The 17,967-nt window shown below is 38.5% G+C and overlaps 1 protein-coding gene across 1 annotated transcript in view; it reads left to right on the forward strand.

Moving 5' to 3' along the window:
• The window catches only part of TRIM24 (tripartite motif containing 24), a 39,615-nt gene that overhangs the window by 13,132 nt on the left and 8,516 nt on the right, over positions 1-17,967 (forward strand). Inside the window, exons 6-17 of the mRNA XM_031061441.1 lie at positions 521-635; positions 1,263-1,409; positions 3,970-4,087; positions 5,328-5,593; positions 6,228-6,392; positions 7,845-8,024; positions 9,726-9,861; positions 10,933-11,005; positions 12,316-12,481; positions 13,023-13,321; positions 16,294-16,426; positions 17,399-17,473. Of these exons, the coding sequence (XP_030917301.1) occupies positions 521-635; positions 1,263-1,409; positions 3,970-4,087; positions 5,328-5,593; positions 6,228-6,392; positions 7,845-8,024; positions 9,726-9,861; positions 10,933-11,005; positions 12,316-12,481; positions 13,023-13,321; positions 16,294-16,426; positions 17,399-17,473 (1,873 nt within the window). The remainder of the gene's footprint in view (positions 1-520; positions 636-1,262; positions 1,410-3,969; positions 4,088-5,327; positions 5,594-6,227; positions 6,393-7,844; positions 8,025-9,725; positions 9,862-10,932; positions 11,006-12,315; positions 12,482-13,022; positions 13,322-16,293; positions 16,427-17,398; positions 17,474-17,967) is intronic.

Raw genomic sequence — 17,967 nt, forward strand, 5'->3', positions numbered from 1 at the left:
GGGGCTGCAGTACCCAGGGAGGTTCAGCACAGCTGAACTTGGGGATGCCAAGTGTGACTTGAACTCTTCCTTCATCTTTGCAGTAGAGGTTTCCCCGGTATAACATTAAGCTTTGCTGTTATGAGTTTGAGCACTGTTGTAGAAACAGCCAAATTAGTGCCATTCTACTTAGATGGAAATTAGATTTAAGCAGTTTTGATTGGCATGGACCATTCCAGAAAAGTGCTAGAACTCTGAAAATCAACAATTTCCATTGCAATGAACATTTAATAGTGACAGATGTCAGACTTATGGCATTAGAGTTTGCCACCAGTTCAGTAAGTCTGTCATAGGTCACTGTTACTTGCTCTATTTCTCCCACTAATTTTCATGGCTATTAATATCTGATGAAACATGTATTAATTGGTGCATATGACCAAGAAGTATTGTAGTCTTAAGCAACAGATTTTTTGAAAAAATACTGTTTAGAAGATGGGTTTATGAGCTAAAGAACATTATTTTCTATTCTGTCTGCTTACAGAATTCTTGAAGTGAATCAGAATCAAAAGCAGGTGGAACAGGATATTAAAGTTGCCATATTTACACTGATGGTAGAAATAAATAAAAAGGGAAAAGCTCTGCTGCATCAGTTGGAGGTAATTTCATTTCTATCATAAGAAAGAAAAACTTTCAATCTTACTATTTTTTTTCTATGTATTCACATTACAGTAAATTTCTAGCATTAGTCCCTCTGTGCATGTCCTGTCATGATTCCGAAGTGGAGAGATGCCCTATAAAAGTACTTGAGCAAGTGGGGTTTTTGGTGGAGGAAAATTTGGTTTTTGAGGGGTGGCCAGTTTCTTTCTCCATGCTTTTGCAATTCATAATTCCACACATCATGCATGAAAAGTGTTCTGTCATATTTTTTCATAAATCCAGTAATCCAGTAGCAAATCACAGGAGAGAATTGTGTAGAATGGGTACCTGGAAAAATAATATCTCCAATTGTGTTTTAAAAAGAGAGAGAGTGTGTGTGTGTAGAGAGGCACACACATGCATATATATAAATATATGTTAAAATGTGTCATTGGCACAGAAAGCCCTGATATCTTGAGTTAATGTGTACTGACTTCTCTGTTTCATAGCTGCTGCATCAGGGGGCAGGAGTCCTTTTTAGAGGAGCTAAGTGAAACCACTTGATCGTTGTGAATTACCAGTATGAAAGTTAATGCCTTTTAACTGTAAATTGAACCTTTTGACTGGAACTGCTTTTTTACTTGCAGACTCTGGCAAAAGAGCACAGGATGAAACTTCTGCAGCAACAACAGGAAGTGGCAGGTCTCTCTAAACAGCTGGAACATGTCATGAATTTTTCCAAATGGGCAGTTTCCAGTGGGAGCAGCACAGCACTGTTGTACAGTAAACGTTTGGTAAGGTTAGCAGGACAGCTCTCTCCATTCACCCAGAGATAGGGTTAACTCAGATATGCGTGCACATGCTTGTCTGGAGTACTAGGGTATTAGAATTTTTATTGATTTTCTACTAACTGGAATATTTATATATGGTTTTCTTGGTTTTCTTTTAAACATAAATACAGAATGTTTCTATTAATTTAGCTCTCTGGTCATCATTCCCTCCTGTTACAATATCATAGAACTATTGTAGATCTGCAGAAGTAGGAACAACTCCTTTTTTGTGGGCTGAAAACCGTGAAGCCATGAAACACTGGAAAAAATGTTGTGTGGCCTACATCATCATTGTGCTTCTTTACAATACTTGCTACAGCATCTGAGTTCATGAAAAATAGTACTTGTATATGATAGTGCCTGGCATCTGATTTTTTAATGTAAATATTATTGTATGTCTTTGTTCTGTCAGGTTCATCTCCCACTGAAAGACTTTCAAAATCAATAAAAATTAAACTGAAGTTTTTGTTTGTCCATACAAACAATTACAAAGCTAAATATTTCATTGCTGTAATGACCCTTAATATCTGAGGGCATGTTGTCTCACTAAGCTGAATGCTCATGATGGACAGAAATCCTAGAAAATTTGAAAGAAAAAAATCAACCCAAAAGCTTACCTTGATTTTTCCAAAGGTTACTAGACTGTACTTGCCTGATAGCAGAAATCTGGGGCAATGCTGAGGAAAGGTGCTAAATGCTTTTTTTTCCCCAATTCCTATAAACCAGTTCACAAAGTTTTTTTCTTTATTTTCTCATTGGTTAGTTGAGAACCTACCAGGGTATTTGGTGGAGTTTGTTTGTTTGGGTTTGAATTTACTGTTGGTTTTTGGTAGTAGTTTTTATAATTTTTTTTTAATACCCATTATTGATACTGCAGGCTATAGCAGAATATTGCTTGTTTTTATCAACTTCAAGTAGTTAAATTCATTTGATCTGCCTTATACTGCCTCAGCCAGTCATTTTTTTAATCGAATAGAGAAAAAGGACATCAAACTGAGTCATATTGTTTATAATTGCTTAGTGTTGCCATCAAGACTCTGCTACATGAGTAAGAAAATAAGTTGTGTTTCAGACATCTTAATCATATAAACATTAGGCAGCTGAAAGAAAGGACCATCTAGCCCATGAAGCCTCAGCAAATGAAAAGTATTTTTCAAAAGAACAGATTGAGCTTTAGAAAGTTGGTGCTGCTTGGGAGTTGAGTAGATAATCCATCCGTGGGCATTTGGAAAAATCTATTTCCAAGGTGTTTTGCATAGAGGAGCATATGAGACTTGTGCTCCGCATATCCAGGAGAGAGGAAGGAATGCCCATCAGACTTAAAGGCAGCATTAGAGCTCAGGGGCTGTACTCTCAGGCTGCACTGTTCACTACTAACAGCAGGCAGGTGTTTATCTACAACACACATGTGTGCACAGTAGTAGGAAAATAGTGGAGCAAACTATGGCAGAACTGTGTGTGACCAGTGCTGGTAACAGGACAAAAGTCTAGAATTTCTGTAGTGTCATCTACTTCATTCTGGTGGTATACACAAAAATCCTAAGGAAATCTCTATCCAAAATAATCATAATGCACTTAAAATTTTTCCATGGTCATTTAAAAATCTTGAGTCAATTTAAATGTTTTTTGAGTATGGTTCTTAACTGACCTGCCTAAAATTAAAAGAAAAAATCTTGTGTCATTTTAAACAGTTAAGATGATTTTGCCAAGTATATCTCTTTTCCAGGAAATAATCTGTCACTCAAGAAAAACAGGAGTCAAACTCCTCAAGTTTTTTTTTTTTTTCAGGATCTGCTGTGTGTGATTCTAAAATTAGTGCCTGTTAGATTTTGGTATATCAATTCCTGACATTTCTAGTGAAGCAACTGCAAGACAACGTTTTCTTTCTAGGCACTAGATAAATTGTGAGCATTTGGTAGAATACTCTCTTGTGTAATCACAGTCCAGTTCTTTGGAATTAAGGCATTGGAAAAATCTGAAAATATCTGTGAATCTGAGTTTTCAAATACAGTTTATAAAAATCTGTTCTTTGGCTGTCTGAAGAAAACTTAAATTTAGTACAAAAGAAAACTCCCTGTGATCATAGTTGTTGCCAAACGAACGGCATATTTTGAAAGAAAAATGAATGGGCTAAAATAGATTCATGGGGGAAAAACATCAATGGGTTGTGTAAATCTGAGTAGTTAAAGTCATTGAATATAATGACCAAGTTTATAGAAGGATATGTATTCTACAGGGAAGAATTGTTATTTTTGTTTAGGCTGTAGTTAATACTTTTTAAAACTACTTTAGGAATAAGGGAAAGATGTTTAAAATACCTCTTCATCTGTAGCTTGGACAAGTTTCTCTATTTTTAACCTCAATTCTCTAGGGGCTTGTTCAGGGGGTTTTTGATAGTGGGTTTTTTTGATTGGTTGCTTTGTTTGGTGTGGGGGGGGGTGTATTTTTGGGTTTTTTGTGCTGTTCAGATACCTGGCTCTGGCCCCAGAGGAGGAAAAAAACCCTTTTTTTGTTCTTGTTCTAGATTACATATCGACTACGGTATCTCCTCCGGGCAAGGTGTGATCCTTCCCCAGTGACTAACAATACCATCCAGTTCCACTGTGATCCTAGCTTCTGGGCTCAGAATATTTTCAATCTAGGTATGATACATTTTTATTATTCTTTTGGTGTCTTGATCCTATTTTGAAAGCAGCTTTCTTTTTGTGACAACAGCCTCTGCGCTATTCATTTCTTCATTTACTCTGTTAAATATATTTCCCTAACTGTGAGAAACATTTAAAGTGCATTGCATGGGGAAAAGTATTATTTATGAATACTGTTGATGAAGTATTAACAAACTTACCTTGTTTGAATGGTATATGTGATGGTGAAAATAGCAGCTTTCAGTTTTCTGGTCAATACTTCTAACTTCTGGCTTCTAAAACAAGGAACACAGTTTTTAACCTTATTTCACATCCGAAGAAAGGGTTCCTCCTGTCAACCAGCACTCCCAGGTCCTTTCCCATGGGACAGCTTTCAGCCACAATGATAAGCACTCTAAGAGCTCAACAGCCTGGCAGAAGGACTTAAAGATTTTAGAGATCTTTCAGGATTTTGACTGTTGATGTGCTTCCTTTCTCTCTCCACTGTTATCTTGGTGGGCATTTTTGTTTTTCTGTCATGTGCAGAAGTGAGATGTCTGTGGGACATTTTCTGCCTTTCATCAGAAAGTGCCCTCTCAGTGTACAGGGGTGCAAATGTGTGATTCTCTACAATGTCAGAGGCAGAAAGTGTTATGGCAGTTCTTCAAAGCAAACAAGCTCCTTTTCCCAGGCATGAGGACATTGGATGGTAGTAAGGAAATTCTCCAAGTTCCTTCTTTATAAATAATTTTCTTAGAGACAGGAATTGAAAGTGAAATGTGTTTCCAGAAACCAGCTGTCAGTTTGTGTGGTGATAACTCTGAACTGCTGCTCAGCTGAGATGTTTGTCATGGGCTGACTTTTTCCTGTGTTTGGTGGACTCTTTTTCTTGTGTATATTTGTTTCATGAACTTCTGAAATGCAGCCCCTTTTATTCTGAAAAGTGCTACAATAGAAATGGCACCTGTATAGACCAGCACTGGGGCTCTTGTAAGACTTTAAGTGACCAAATCATGTTTGTCTATCTAGTTTCAGAAATCACAGCCTTCAGGCCATTTTGTTTATGATCAGACATTTCGATTTCTGTAGATAAGCTAGATATAAGAACCAGTGAAGAAAAATAAAGTCTGAGTAAAGAAACAAATTACTTCAGAAATGGTTTTGAGTTCTAGTCAGGCTGCATGTCACTGACAGTGTGATGGCATTTCTGCTAACTGCCATACCTCAGTATTGATTTTATTTCTTTTGGTTAAAATAGGTTCTTTAGTAATTGAAGATAAGGAAACTCCACCACATATGCCCAAGAGCCCTGTGATGGAAGCAAACTTGCAGCCACCAGGCAGCTTACCTCCCAACCAGCTCTCCAAGTTCCCAACCCAGATCAGCTTGGCTCAGCTGCGCCTGCAGCACATGCAGCAGCAGGTCATGGCTCAGAGGCAGCAAGCGCAGCGCAGAGCAGGACCTGCAGTTCTGCCAAACACTAGAGTGCCAGGAGCCATGCAACAACCTCCTGCTTCTCATCAGGTAAGTCAGGACTGTTTGCAGAGTCTGTTTTTTCCATGGCACTGAAGGAGAAAATGAAGTAAGATAGGAAGAAAAGAAAAGCACTCAAACCTAGATATGTAAGTTTAGCTGTCTTCATCTTCAGCACGTAGCTGTGTAGCTGGTTTAGAGGACATTTTCTCTACTGAGAAATTAGTGGGCATTTTAAACTTGCCTTGCAAAATCCATGGTAGCACCCAGCCTGTATTTATTCTTTAAAGAAATAAAATCTTGTTGTATCCAACCATATACAGTGCTTAGCAACATTTTTGTGGTTTTGTCAAGTGATCAAAAAATTACTGTCATTTAATTTTTTTTGCTACATCTATTTTGCATAACACCCAGTGATTCTCTCATGTATCTTCCAAAGTTGGAAACACTCGTACTGGCTCTTGTTATGTCTCTTCATATAATAAAATAATTCAAAACTGTCTGCTAGGTTTTAACATTGAAATTCAATGCTTTTGATCATTCAGATAAATGGTGTGGTACTATTTATTTGCATATAATTTATGAGGAGTTTCAGAAGTTTAAAAGGAACATTTAGTAAAAAATGTGTGGAATATAGACCAGACCTCAGCTAACTTGCAGAACTGTTTTTATTGTTTTTATGCAGGCACCTCCACGCTTGATTCATTTTCAGAATCATAGTCCTAAGCCAAATGGTTCAGCTCTTCCTGGACAACAGATGAGATTTCCCCAAAATCAGAACCTACCAAGGCCAGCAGTGAAGCCCAACCCATTGCAAATGGCAATCTTGGCACAGCAAGCTATAAAACAGGTAGAGTGTCTTTCCCTTTTCACTCTCCATTTAGAAATTAAACATCAAATGTGCCTTATATAATATTTTATCCTACACTCTAGAGTGCTTTTCAATTAAAACGGAGATTACATTATTTTTCCATGGCAAAATACCCATAGTTTTCTTCATGAGGTAACTGTCAAGTTGCTTTCATTTTGACAGTCCTAAGCAGCTGAAGCATTAGGGAGGTGAGCCACTGTGTGTGCTGTGCAGGTGTTTCATTCTCTTACTTGCTGTTGCTGTGGTTTCTGACCATTTCTGCAAAACTTAGCATGGCCATGGTCTGCACACTGCAGTCAGTGAGTAGGCAAATCAGATGACAGTGACTTCACCAGGAACCAGGTGAAACCTTGACTAAGAAGCTAGAGTTGCCATGGTCCCCCAGGGAATGGCAAATCTGAACCCTTACAGGTGAGGGACAAAAAGAGAGTCCACAATTGTGGGACCTCTGCTGAGTGAGACTGATCAATGCCCAGCTGATCAGCAGCTGAACTAGGGCAGAAGCAAATACATTGGCATTTAGGAAGGCTCATCTTTATTAAAAACCATATTATTATTGGGTGTAGGTAAGCAGGAAAGAATCAAACAAATCTGTGACCTGAAAAGTGGGGTAATACCACTTATGTTTGCAACGTTTATGATGTCAGAGAACTAATTCAACTAAATGGAAAAAAGCTGAACAATGTCTAAGAGAACTTGTGAGAATAAAAAGTCACTTCTATTCTGTGCTTCTGAAAAGAAGGCTGGCCTGTCTACAAGCCTTTCTTTCAAGATACTTCATAATTCAGTAATGTCTTTCTGAAACTAGGGGCCAGTAAATAGAATGACTGACTAAAAGGAAATTGAGCAGAGTCAGATTTTGCCTGCAGTTGCCAGGAAATTCCATTAAAGTCATTGAAAACTGCATACAGCTAGATGAGAAAGAAATTTGGTCTGACTTGACTGTGCACTTCATATCATGGTGTTAAATGTATATATGGATGGAGATCTAGTCAGCATTTCAAATTCTTAATGACTTTATGTTGTTAAGGGAACATCAAAGACTTCAAGGCATGCAGGTTTATTTGGTAAAGCACTGGAGCAGTTGTGCCTTCAGCCTATTACCTGTAATGCTTTTATTTAACAAAAACTGTTACTTTTCTTCCACAACACTGTCAATGCAGCATGAAATATTAATAGATACTTAACACTGAGGCATAGCTTTGAATTTAAGAATTTGCATTCATTTCTTCTATTCATAGTTTTCAACTACTTGTCATCTTCTTGTGAGATTGGTTCATGAAATTAGATGACTTCAGAGTAAATCAGGATTTTATGTTTGAAGTCAGCTTCCTGAACTAAGCTGCTGGTTTTATCAGCATATTCAGTTAGATGTGACCTGTTGCAAAGAAAAAAAATGCTGAATTGTGGATTTTTATCTCTTCTCTTTAGTGGCAGATCAGTAGTGGACAAGCTTCATCCATCCCTTCAACTGCAAGCAGCTCCACATCGACTCCATCCAGCCCCACAGTCACCAGCGCTGCTGGATGTGATGGGAAGAATTATGGCCCCCCTGTGATAGATTTGAGTTCCCCAGTGGGCAGCTCCTATAATCTGCCATCCCTCCCTGATGTGAGTGTGACATAGAGGCAATGTCTTACAGATTCTATTTCGAAGTCTTAATGTTTGTGAGAAATAGAAATCTTTTGGACTGAAATTCTGTTTGTCAAAATGAAACAGTTCTGGGAAATAAACAATGCAGAGTTGCCTGCACATTGCTGGAAATACTCAGAACCATTCTGGGAGACAGCTGTTAGGACAACTAAGTAAAGTAGGATTACAAGTTGTAATTGTAATTGGACATGTTTATTTGTATGCTGCATATTTTTCTGTAGCCCTCATAATGATCCTTACAAAATCTTACAAAAATGTTTTAGCTTAGCTTTCGTTGACTAGTGTCTATAGATAGCAGTGGTTTGCTGATGGCATTTCTGGTATATTTTTAACGTTTCTAAAATCTGTTTTTAACTTATTAAAAGAGCTATCTTAGGTAGGTATTATTGGTCACCATACTTTTCCTTTTGGCACTTCTTTTCTTCATATATTCTCTCACGTCCCTGTGAACTGGTGATAGAAACAGCATAGTAAGATCATAATTTCTTAACCTTCTAAGCTTCTCTTTTATAGTATCTTTTGAATGGTACATGTTTGCCAGAGGTCCATGTTAGAGTTATTGAGTCTTAGGTGATTTTATTTTTCCACATAACTGCCTGACCTGTTTTTTGTGGTCTAAGGTTTGTCGGTATCTGAAGTGTCATGGTTTTCTAGTCATAGCTTGCTATTACTTTATCTCCTATACATGCTTTGTTTTTACCTACATACTGTGTATTCTCTTTATTAAAATGGAGTACATAGGCTACAGAGTCACAGTATTTGTCAGGCTTAAAGGGGGAACTACACAACATGGTCATTAAACCCCTGAGTCTGTGAGACATTTTAGTATATTTGTTTCTGTGCATAGTATTATGGACTCTTCTGCTTGCGTGTGATGGAGTTCATGCTTTCAAGATACATGGCCCAAATCACTGTAAATGTGCTGACCTTGCCAAGGCTGCTGCATCCACTTTGGATACATCTTATCCAATGTTATCTTACATATTGGGAGAAACCAAACATTTCAAAAAGTCATTCGTCCTCATCAAACCAGAACATGTAGTTTTAATGCAAAGTTAGAATGCTGCATTGGGAGCCCCTGGAATAAAGTTCAGTTGTCTGGCCTGAGCCATGGTGGAAAGAGCAAGTGTTGGCTTGCTGTTTCCATTTTGAGTCAATATGCATGGCTCCTGTCCAGAGGTTATGTGGGACAGATGGGATTGAGTGTCCTTTGAGTTTCTTCCAGTCCTGTTCAACACCCATGGATTAAGGGGTAGTTTGTGTATAGCATATTTTATTTTCAAGAGTATTTAATGTGAGCAAGTCCAAAGAAGGTGTGGAGATAAACTTATTTCAATGTGTGAAAGCTCCATGTTTGAGTTGAGCCTTCTCTGTAGCCTGTGGAGAAAAATGGGCACTTACAGAATTATCTGCTCTTAAAATGAAGCACTGTCTGGATTTAGCTATTTCATTTTCTTTTAAAAAAAGAAATCAAGATTATATGTTTTAAAGTTAACTATCTCACTTTTGGATGGGTAAACTTTGGTGAAATGCATTTTGGTCTTCACTCTCAAAATAACAGCATGGCAGAGGCTTTTTGGTTTGGTTTTGTTTTTATTGTTTTGGAGTTTTTTTCCCTTCCCAACACTAACTTCTTCCCTTTGCTTCCCCACCTTTTAGATCGATTGTTCAGGAAACATCACACTGGATAATGCTGTAAGGAAGGATGGCACTGTAGAGCAGAATCAGCCAAAACCCCCTTCAAACAGGACTGTGCAGTCACCAAACTCCTCAGTGCCATCACCAGGCCTCTCAGGTAATTGAATGTCGTGCAATTTTGTATTTAAGTGGTGCAATTGAAAAATCAAATGTGGCAATGTTAACACTGACATCAGAATTAATTCTGTTTTATATTAAACATGAGAAATAAGAAAATGAATGCAAAGTTGTAGAAACCCTGGTAGGAGGTAGAGTTAATATTTTAGCATTGTGATCAAAAGTTAAGCATCTAGATCTTAAAAACAGGGAGGAAAAAAGGGAGTAGATTTTAGCAAATTGGATAGAAATCCATAGGAAAGTGACACTCCCAGGTGTACACCAGATTAAAACCTAGCAGCTGTGATAAGAGACAAGTATTTGAGAAGGTGAGAGAGGGTGTAACAGCAGACTAGAAATGGTGCCTTGGGTGGGTACTGCAGCACTGCCACAGGATGGCCAGAGAAGTTACTGTGACGGGTGGCTGAATGTGGTGGAGCTGGAGGATCCAGGGGATTCCTGTCACCATGCTAGTGGCCCACCATGCTGGTGGCAGCTGTTCCTTGCTCCATTTTCTGACCTGAGCTGTGGGAAGGCTGTGTGAGTGGGAACTCCCAAGGAGCACTTGTGCAATGTTCATGCACTCATGGGGTGGTCCCACATTCCTGCAGGACAGCAGAGACAGCGGGTGGTGCATTCACAGGCAGCACTGACAGCCCACTCAGCCTTCTCAGGGCTGCTGCTCAGCAATCTGCTCCATAAGGCTTTTGGCTCTCTGGGCCCCAGACCTTTGGTCTCTCTCATATCTGTCCCCCAGACTTTTTCCTTCTTGCAGCTCCAAGTTTCCTGGCAGTTCTCCTGAGAGATCTGCTTGAATTTAGTAAGACAAAACAGCCTGCAGTGATCAGGTGGAGAGGTCAGCCAGGCAAGGTACTCACCCATCGGCCTCCTTGCATGTATGGGCCCTTTCTTAGTCCTCTTTCCTTCTGTTAGCTCATGCCTCTCATCCTTTCATGAAAATGTGTTGAATGAGATATTTCTCGCTGTAGGAGAAATTTTCCCTAAAATGTGTGTATGTCTCTGAGTCACATCTCAGGCCTGTGTTCTGTTCTAATCTGTTCTTCTGTCCTAGGAGGAGTCAGTGTGACAAGCGTACACCCTCCAATTCGTTCACCCAGTGCCTCCAGTGTTGGGAGCAGAGAGAGGTAAGGAAAGTGTGAGAGAAGAAAATGTAACTTCCACCTCCACAGAACATGCCTGAGTCTCTTCTCTCTTTAATGCATAAAGATGTTGATTTGTCTCACCTTCTCTGTTAACAGGTCAGGCCTGATGGTTGTTATAGCACTCTTTGCATTCTAAAAGCAGTAATTTAATTTGTAATGTATTAATAGAACATCTAAAAATGTATTGACTCTGTAAATGATGGTTAGGTTTGCGTTATTGAAAGAATACCATTTATAAATTAGGTTTTAAGTTCAGAAAAATCAGCTAAAGGAGAAAGCTGCATATTGAAGGCCCTTGTGGAACTATAAATTACTCCAGATTTAAGGAACTGATGCTACAAAGAGGGTTATTAAGAATTTTCTGCTGCAATACAGTTAAGTGAGCACTAGATATCTACTGAGAGTCTACCCAAATGTTTTTATCCCTTACTGATGGAATATTAATGAACAAATATATTTACACAGCGTTGTTTAAAGAGTGCAGATCTGTTAATGCGTTACAATAAATTAGAGCATACATCTGACATGAGATTAATTTTTCATGCAGAGAAAAATCAGATGACATTCATCCTACTTGAGTTGTAAATGCAGGTGCTTTTTAATCTGAAATACCTTTTGCTCTATTCCATTTACATGGTAAATTCTGTGAAGGACTCTTAAGAACAGTTTAAATGAACAGTTTAAATGGTTGTTTGAAGAGTCTTTACTTGCATTTAAAAATGTGATTTGATATGCTGCTGCTTGAATTAATTTTGTTAGATTTAAATTCCTCACTTTTATTTAAAAAGGTAAGCAGATATTTTAAAGTTTTATTGTCCATTCTCATCTTGTTAGGACTAAATACATGAAAAAAAGACAGATCTAGTTCTAAAAGTAGGGACCAAGTTTTGGTGGAGCTGCAAGGCTCTAAGAAAGTTTCCCAAGACAATATAAACATGTATTTTATCTGCTTTATTTGGTTGTGTAGTTTACAGTGTCCAGTGAAGGTGCTTTTTTGTGCATGATTTGAAAGAAACTGAGTTTTGCAAATTTTGCCCTAATGGGTCAAACCATGAGTAATTCTCAAATTTTAATGGTGGAGCCATTAAAATTTTCCCATTTGGTAATGCTTTTTCAGTATACATCAAAGGAAATAAGCTTGGATGTTGCATTCCATAAAGAGAGTACTACTCAGGATTCAAAGAAACAAAGTAGATTCACATCCTGAGGTCTTGGAAAGCATCAGTGTACAAAAGGTGTCCAGTTCTCACTCTCAATTTCCTTTTTTTCCTGCTTCTTCCTGTTATTTGCAGTTCTGGCTCCTCCAGCAGGCCACCAGGAGCTGATTCCACACACAAAGTCCCTGTTGTTATGTTGGAGCCCATCAGAATTAAGCAGGAGTCAAGTCCCTCAAACGAGGCCTTTGATTTCCCCATCGTTGTCGTGAAGGAAGAGGAGGAGGAATCCCGGCCTCGGAATGTAATGTTTGCAGCTGGAAAGAGCTCCTTTCTCTCTGGAGGGTATTTTGTATTTATGGGGACTAAAATAATTTACTTGTATTCTCTTGGGAACTGTTTCAGGGGAAAACTAAAAAGCTAAGTAAAAGGAAGAGGTGAAATTCAAAATCAAACTAGCCTACTGCCAATTAAATGGTGTGATCAGACTGCTTTTATCCATTGAAAACCTGGGAAATCCAGGAATAACTTGCAGAGATGAAATTTTCAGGTGCTGCTAGGAAGTGTTTCTAGTGATAGTGCAGGAATATCCATAAACAAGGTACTAGTTTTTTGGGCCGTCTGAGATTAGTTTTTTATTGGTGGAGCAGTAAATATCCTTTCATAGCTAATTTCTGGTGTTCATTTGCCTGTGTTATAGAGTGTTAGTAATTTCTGCATGCATGTAGCACGTTGTGTGGCTGCTGGTATATAAATCTGTTATTCAGGTCAGTTAGCACGTTTTTAGGGTCATGTAAATTCACGTAAATAACTGTGATCTTGACTTCCTTTGTTTCTTCCTGCAGTCCATACTTACTTCCTTGCTGCTGGATACCAGTCACAATTCCACTTCTGAGGAAGCCATGCTAAGAACAGATGCACCAGACAGCACAGATGACCAGCCAGGGGCACTGCAGGAGAACACATTCCCTGGGAAAACAGGATGGATGGGATCCTCCCACGCTGGCGAGGGCAGAAAAGAGGATGATCCCAATGAAGATTGGTGTGCTGTATGCCAAAATGGAGGGAAGCTCCTCTGCTGTGAGAAGTGTCCCAAAGTATTCCATCTTTCTTGTCATGTCCCTACGTTGATGAGCTTTCCAAGGTAATTGACAATTTAAATTCCATCTAAAATTGCACTAGAAGACATTACACTTGTGAATTGTGAAACCCAGGGTAAGAAGTTTCAGTCTCAGAGGAAGCGCAGTGCCTTCTTTAAAGTCTTTTATCCAGGAGTTTTATTACTTGGAGAAAATCTGAATTTTCATGAAACTTCAGCTTAATTGTATCTTTTTCTACAAAATCTAGTAAAACTCTTCACTTATTTGACAATTAAGCAAGATCACATCTAGGGCATCTATTATTAAAACTGGAACACAGAATTAGCAATCTGTCATAAAATGTTTTAAGAGTGAGTGAAAATAGTTAAACTCCTTAATAATAATGATTTTTTAAAAAAAAGAAAAATGAAGACTTGTCTACAGGAAAAATCTGAATTAATATAGTATTAAATATATTACTTCAGTGCTTAACATGACTACACTCCAAGCATGGGATGTGTAGTGACTGACATATTTTATAACAGTCAGTGTTGAAACAAGCATTGGGCTTTCTTGGTTGGCTGTTACAAAACCATTGCTCAGTTTCTTGACTTTCAAAATCGAGCCTTAAGTAGATTATTGTTATAAGCATTACGGGCATTTGCTTCTGGAATTAGTGTCTTTGATTGAAATAAAGGGCATTTGTCAATGCCCAGCTTGGAAATGTCATGCAATAAGCTTGTTTGCATTAAAGGATAAAAACATTGGTCATAACATGCTCATTGGTTAATGCTTTTATAAATATTAGGTTTTCTGATTAAATATCAGCATAGTTTACTGTGTAAAACATTTGGATAGCAACTTAGATTAGCAGGTTGATCATCTCTGTGCTACTCTGAACAGGCATAATTCTGGAAGTATGTCTTTCTTTTAAATGTCAGTTGAAATGGCACATAAAAGTCTTTCTCTTGCTTTTTGAAACTTCAGTTTCCAGGGTTTTTTAAATTAAAACAATGCTACATTACAGCTTTATGCCATAAGGAAAGCCCAGTAAGGTTACAGTAAGCACTTAAATTAATAAATATTCTTTCTGGCAAGGAAACAAAAAGTAATCTTGAAGCAGATAGATAACTGTGCATTACAAGACTTTGTTTCTATTAAAATTAAATATTCAATAGCAAGTCTTTAAAATGCTTTATTTTTACTGGATCATTCAGTGGAAACTGAGATAATGTCTGAGGGCAAGAGAGCCAAAGCCCACTTTGGTGGCGGGTGTTCAGATCTGTAAAGGTGCAAATTGCTACAGGTGCATTGTGTTCCTGGGCTCCAGAGCAGTTAGGTGAAGTTTCCTCCTGACTTCTGATGTATCAGGTTTTTGTTCTCATCTTTGTGGGGTTGCTTACTTTTTTTTCTCTCAACTCTTAAGTCTGCCAAACAAACTTTAGTCTCTTAGCATCAGTTCCTCCAAACACACAAAAAAAATTGTTATTATTGTGTCAGGGGTGTCAGTCTGCTGCTTTCATGGTTGGTTTTTTTTCCTGTTTCAGATGGGTAGAGCAATTTCATAGGTTCATAGAGTGTTTTGTTCACAGGGCTTTTTGGGTTGGAGGGACCTTTAAAGACCCTCTAATCTGATGCCCCCTGCAACGCTCAGGGACATCGTCAACTAGACAAGGTTGCTCAGAGCCCCATCCAACCTGGCCTTGAATATTTGCAGGAATAAGGCATCCAGCACCTCTCTGAGCAACCTGTGCCAGTGTTTCACAGTCCTCACTGTAAAAAACTTTTTCCTTGTATCCAGTCTGAATCTGCCCTCTTTCAGTTTAAAACAATATTCCCACGTAGATTCATAAGGCCACAGCAGCTTTTTTCATTCACTCCAACCTACCACATTCTTCCTGATTCTTGGATATTTTAATACATCATTCCTCTAATTTGTTCCTTGTTTTCTTGTATCTCAAGATCTCTAGGTCATAGCCTGTATTAATTTTTGTGTATCTGCCACATCATTTCTGTGAGGCTAATCCAGGCACAGAGGTGACACTGTCATAAATCACTCTGTGAAGTTAAGACAGTAGAAAGCAAAACTGCTTCTTGAAGCAAAATGCCCATCATTCACCATGCATGCTAAAACTTGGCAGATGGTGAAAATTTTTGGATCACTCTGAATAGAAAACAGTAAGATTTTCTGCCTTACTATTGAAATGAAAAAAAGGATGCTGCAGAAACTATTTCCCATTTATGAAGACTGTTTAACATACCTTTGGGTAGATGCATGCATTTGGTCTCACAGCTGGTTATTGCTGGATTCTGTCTATTGTGTGATGATTCAGCCCTCTGGTGGTTATCTGCAAGCATGCAGTTTCTCTCTTTTTGTAGAGAACTATAGTAAAAAAATAGACTCTTCATAGTTGTTTTCAAAATTTTCAAGTTTATAAATTGTGTTTAACAATCAGTAGATATAACTTGCAGAACTAATTATCTTATAATCTCATGCTGACCTGTAAATCTCCAGTACTGTCTTAGGCAAACTGGTAAAATCACGAATATCTGAAAGTTTTAGGGAGTGAAATATTTTCAGTTTTACAAAGAATCCTGGTAATCTCTGTAGATTTGTAACGTGCTGTAGGATCAAGCTTGTAGAGGGCACATGGTTCTCACCATATAATACTAACACTTTGCCTTCTCTTTAGCCCATATGACTCCTTCAGTCCCTCTGTAGTTATACAGGGCTTTCATAGTGCTGTCCCTAAATCCTGTGAGCTCAAGTGAAAAAACTCAGTATTGACAAAGGTAGAGACCATCTGTCTGTCTTTCTGCTAGGACACCAATAATGGCACCAGTGACACTAAAAGGAAACAAGTTGTAGTAAAACATTTTTGCCAGCAGCCTTTTGTACCACCACCAAGGAAACAACAGAGATGCAGAGAAATCCCACCCCCCAGATGAGGGATTTCTATACCCAGAAATATGTGGAAAGCCTTCCACAAAGGAGTGCTCCCTCACTGAGGTCAATGTGTCTGTTTGTCTTCTTTAGTGGTGAGTGGATCTGTACATTCTGTCGGGATTTGTCCAAGCCAGAAGTTGAATATGACTGTGATAAACCTGCTCACAGCTCTGAAAAAAGAAAATTGGAAGACACCATGGGTTTGGCACCCATAGACCGCAGGGTAAGGATAAAATTATTATTTAAAACTTTAAAGCAGAAGCAATTTTGAACTGTGTTAGAAACTTTTGTGTTTACCTGTTTTCAGTTGGCAAATTGTGTAAATATGCTGAAATTAGTATTTCATTTGGGGTCTTAGTCTACATGTAGAATGATGGAGACGCCCAGGTTCATGATGTATGGCACTGATTATGTGGGTGATATGATGAGATTTATTGCTAACACAGTATCTAAATATTGCCAATGCAGTGTATCATATAAGCAGGTCTGAAGGGCTGTAACATAGACAGGGCCAGCTGGAAACATGCAGATTTGCACAAAGCACAATTGCAAAGCAGCAAAGCACCCATGGAGCTACATTAGGATTTTATCTCCACCTCTTACTCCCCTGTCCAAACCTGAGTGTTCCCATTCTCGGGCTGGATGTACCCTGCAGGTGTCCCTGCAGGGGTGGGATCCACCTGGAAGCTGCCCTGCAGCCTCAGAGGTCACTTTGCCATTTGGCCCAGGCTCCAGGAGCATTTTGTGCCCTTTGCAGGCCCATGTGTGCCAGGATCAGTCACAGCCATCACCACTCCCCCACCCAGGGAATGCATTAATTATGCAAACATCCAGACAGTTCCTCCTTCAATTCCCACCTGGAGTTCTTATCTTAGGACAGATCACATTGCCCATCAGTTGTGTGTGTGTGTGTAGGACAGACCATGTTGCAACATTATTTACATGTGCTCTATTTGTATTTTGCATTAAATGTAAGTTATAAGCCCTGTAAAGATGCTAATAAGGGATCAGCAAGCATAAAATCACACAGAAGTATTTTTCAGAATCTCTTTTAAGGCTCAAGATGCAGTTTAATATATTTGTATACACAAAGAAAAAGGGGGAATACGGAGTTCTGTATTTTCTGTAGTTTGTGATTTTAGAATAAACATGTAGGATTCCTGAATTAATTTGGTATCTATTTTTCTTGGCACAGAAGTGTGAAAGACTGCTGCTATACCTCTACTGTCATGAAATGAGTCCTGCCTTTCAAGATCCAGTTCCTCCCACAGTATGTACTTCACTTCTTTCTATTTTATGTTAGCAGCATATTTGCCATGTTTCTAGTGGCATTCTAAAGTCTATTATCATAAGTCAAACTCCACAGACATTCAATGCATTAAACGTGCTTAGTTTTATGCAAACTGTCAGAAGGAGGAAGTTAAAAGTTGAAGCATTGGGTTGGCAGGGGATTTACAAGTAAAATTCCACAATAACTGATTTTACTTAATACTTCAAAAGTAGTTTAAAAAGTGAGTTCTAACACTGCTGACTTTATACCCTGAGTTACATTACTGAGAAGGTAAATTGGGATATATTTGGGGGTTTTAAACATTACCTGATTTTGAGAATTGGGATACTCCATAGTACTAATACGAAATTGAATTTCTTATTGACTTGAAATTTGTTAGTTTAAAATAGTAAACAGTACGTGGGTGCAGTAGAAGTCCAAAGCTACAAAAAGCTACCACTGTGATCAGATGAAAAGATGTTCTTCATGACAAG

Source organism: Geospiza fortis, unplaced genomic scaffold (genome assembly GCF_000277835.1).
Source record: "Geospiza fortis unplaced genomic scaffold, GeoFor_1.0 scaffold8, whole genome shotgun sequence".
NCBI lineage: Eukaryota > Metazoa > Chordata > Aves > Passeriformes > Thraupidae > Geospiza > Geospiza fortis.